We start from the raw sequence: 3,615 nt of genomic DNA on the forward strand, positions 1-3,615 counted from the left end.
GCAAACATGCCCGTTCAGCCTCAGGTCCCTTCTGCTGCCGGGTGTTATGCGCCACCTTCTCCTGTAAGACAGAGGACAGTGTGTCAGTGAGTATCCTGCAAGGTTGTGGGTGATGTGCCAGTCGTGGTCGAATTGCTGCCAGTTTGTGTGACCTGTGAGTGGTGGTTGCGTGAGCTGCAAGTGTGCGGGTGAGATGCAGCATGCCGAGTGCAGCATTGCGTATGGATGGGCAGTGTTTGTTGGTGGGTGGGTGACGGGGAGTGTGATGTGTGGAGCAGTGATGCAGTTGGTAGGATGTGCCACTTGATACTTGCATTCACTCACCTTGACCACTCATGTCAAATCATTGAACTTCTTTCGGCACTGCACCCACGTGTGTGGTGCAATGCTCCTGGCATTGACATCCTGCGCCACAGCCTGCCAATGCCTGCGGAGCTGCAGCCTGGAGGGTACATGTTGGCCCGCCTTTCGTCCACCCCTTCCATCAGGGCCTCCAGAGCATCATCGGAGAAGCGTGGAGCCCTCTCTCATGCTGGTCCTGCTATCCTCATGGCCATCTTCCCCTCCTCCAAGTAAGCTGTGTATTTGCCATTTGAAATGTGCATCTGCACCTTTAAGAGGTGCAGGCTGCTGATGACATGCGCTGTGCACGCCCCATTTCCAATGTCCTCATTCTCTGTGCAGCCTCTCAGCAGCGCGGGTAGCACTGGCTTCACGGAGATATCATGGTAAGTAGCAGGCAGCACGAAGTTCACGTGCTGCAAGTGTAGGGACCATCAGGTGCAGGGTACTAGTGCATCACGCTACCCCCGCCCGAAAATGGCCCTTATCCAATTCTTCCCCCCTAATATGTAGTTCGCACAAATTCAAAATTGAAGCCTTCTGCTACCATAACAGGGAAGAATGGTGATCTATTCACTTTATAGTTTAATTTTTACATATATTTTAAGGTTTTTTTTCTCTTTTGCTAATCAAAGTGAGGGGCATTCATGGAATATTTTTCCAACCAGTATCAGGTCAAGAATGAAATGTTACATAAATGGAGAAAGGAAAAAATGAACTTGCAATTATATAGTGCCTCATCACATCCTCGTGATATCCCAATGAATTACAAGACGAAGAGTAAAGCTCCTTTTCTACCACCTCAACAAAGTAAGCCCTATCTCAAAAGACGTTCAGCTACTGCATCAGTGTACGATCTTGTTTCACATATCAACCACTTTAAGAATTAAAGAAACTCTTCTGCTACCTTAAGAGTTAAAGAAATTATCTATAGGGAGGAATGTTGAGCAGATTCACTTGCATGGGCAGTGTAAAACACAAAGCCATTCCAGAGGATTAGAACACCAGGAGCACTGTAGCTATACAATGATATGCATGCTAACTGTTGTCAGGAATCATATTGTTGAGGGAAGTCTCTGTGCAGATTGAAACACAACAACTTGCTGTCATTATATAATCTAAAGTACATGCATACACTCGTGGTCAGACAAACATCAAGAAAACAGATGATCTTTGTTAATTGTTTCCGCTTCTCATCCAGTCCTTTGCGACTGTCAATCAATTAATAGCATGCTATGGGTCTACCATTTGATTGGTCAATTCATGTTTATGTTTAGTGGGAAGAGTTGTGTAGCGAATGCATGATCTTTCAAAGGGAGAGATTAATAGGTTGGATTTCCTTATCATGGATTCAGTTCGTCTTTTACCAGCCAGCCTGCCTTTTGAAACTATTTCCAAAGAAGAACAAGAAAACAGATCTGGAACAAAAAAAATGTTTCACCTTTAAGAAAGAGAACTTCAAGGTGTTACTTTCATGCACTTAAACTTATCAACTGAGAAAGAAACAAAAGTGATACAAATGAAAGCAACTCTGCAACAGAAACTTGTGGTGGATGTGCCAGAGAAAATACAGTCACTTTCTACAAACAGTTGATGCACACCAAAGAGGCACCCAGCCTTCAAGCACGGGTAATTTCTTTGATATCTTTGGTACATCTGAGTTTATTTAAGAGACAGTAACTATTTTAGCTCTGAGAAATTAGTAACTTTGGCTGCACTGATATATTTCCAAGTGTAAAAAGGCTTTCCAGTTCCAGCGGTCTTCTCTTCTAGTGGTAAAGTGATTGCTGAAAGCTCCTTTACAGCCTTGCTTTCAAATTGTCCACATTTATTTTCACATTATCTTTATTGTTTAACCTTGTTGAATGATGAACATCACAACTTTAGCTCCTCTCGAAACGGTACCAAAGGACATTTCATCCCATTGGTTGCCGAAGACTGCCAACAGTTCTTACAATATGTCTACTTCACATTGTGAACAAGTCAATATTCCAGCAGAGGTTTTCTTAACACTTGGGATTGTCAGTTTAGTGGAAAATATTCTGGTTATCATTGCAATTATTAAAAACCAAAATTTGCATTCCCCTATGCATTATTTCATTTGTTGCCTGGCTGTGGCAGACATGTTGGTCAGTGTGAGTAATGGGATAGAAACAATTGTTCTTATTCTAATGGAGAGAGAAGTTTTGATTTTCCCGAACTACATCCTCAAGCAAATAGACAATCTAATAGACATGATGATCTGTAGCTCAATGATATCCTCACTGTCCTTCCTGGGTGCCATCGCAGCTGACAGGTACATCACCATAATTTATGCCTTACGATATCACACCATTATGACAACTCGACGTGCTGCGATCATCATTGTTGGAATCTGGGTGGTCAGCTGTATCTCGAGCACCATGTTCATCATCTACTCAGAAAAGAGTGCAGTTATCATCTGCCTCATTTCCTTCTTCTTCGCGATGTTGATTATCATGGGTGCCTTGTATCTCCATATGTTTACTCTTGCTCAAATCCATGTCAAGAAGATCATGGCCCAACACAAGAAGCGAGCTGCTCACCAGGCCACCAACATGAAAGGAGCCATTACACTGACAATATTGCTGGGGCTCTTCCTCATTTGCTGGAGTCCCTTCTTTCTTCATCTTCTCCTCATTATCATCTGCCCTAACAATCCCTATTGCCTATGCTTTACTTCTCATTTCAACATGTTCCTGATACTCATAATTTGCAATTCAGTCATCGACCCTATTATCTATGCCTTCAGAAACCAAGAGCTATACAAAACCTTAAAGGAACTTGTTTCATGTTCCTGGTAGCTGTTTCATGCTTGCAGATACAGTTTTGGAATAAAGGATTTTTTTCAAAACAGTAAAATCAGTGTTGCATGTAATTGATTTACTTCCTCCTGATTCCCTAACTCTAATACTAAAGTCTCTTCCAGGGATATTCATTTTATTTCAAAGTGGTTTGTTTCCCTACTTCTCACATTCCAAGAATACCTTTCAAGATCAGAAACCTCCCAAATGTTTTGGTGTTGGTGTGAAGTGAGGAATGATATTTCAATTAATTTTTGTTAGGTTAATGAGATGTTACTTCTGTATCCTGCCACCTACGTTTTCACATGTCTTCCCCCTTTTTCAGTTGTGGGTAGCTGTAACGGGAAACATAACAGGTGATGATTGTTAATTGTATCCATATGATTTGTATCAAATAGTGTTAATTGTATTCAGGTGGTGCGTATCTATTGGGGACTCTCTTGTATCCATT

At 42.0% G+C, this 3,615-nt stretch overlaps 1 protein-coding gene across 1 annotated transcript; it reads left to right on the forward strand.

Annotated features, from left to right (window-relative positions):
- Positions 1–2,210: 2,210 nt before the first annotated feature.
- Positions 2,211–3,164, forward strand: mc1r (melanocortin 1 receptor). Its single transcript, XM_067997579.1, has one exon. The coding sequence runs from the start codon at positions 2,211–2,213 to the stop codon at positions 3,162–3,164; it is 954 nt and encodes a 317-aa protein (XP_067853680.1).
- Positions 3,165–3,615: the final 451 nt, after the last annotated feature.

The sequence above is a fragment of the Heptranchias perlo genome, chromosome 16 (genome assembly GCF_035084215.1).
Source record: "Heptranchias perlo isolate sHepPer1 chromosome 16, sHepPer1.hap1, whole genome shotgun sequence".
Classification (NCBI taxonomy): domain Eukaryota; kingdom Metazoa; phylum Chordata; class Chondrichthyes; order Hexanchiformes; family Hexanchidae; genus Heptranchias; species Heptranchias perlo.

Excerpts from the sequence above, each read along its gene's own strand:
- mc1r (XM_067997579.1), top strand. The coding sequence starts at position 2,211 with ATGAACATCACAACTTTAGCTCCTCTCGAAACGGTACCAAAGGACATT.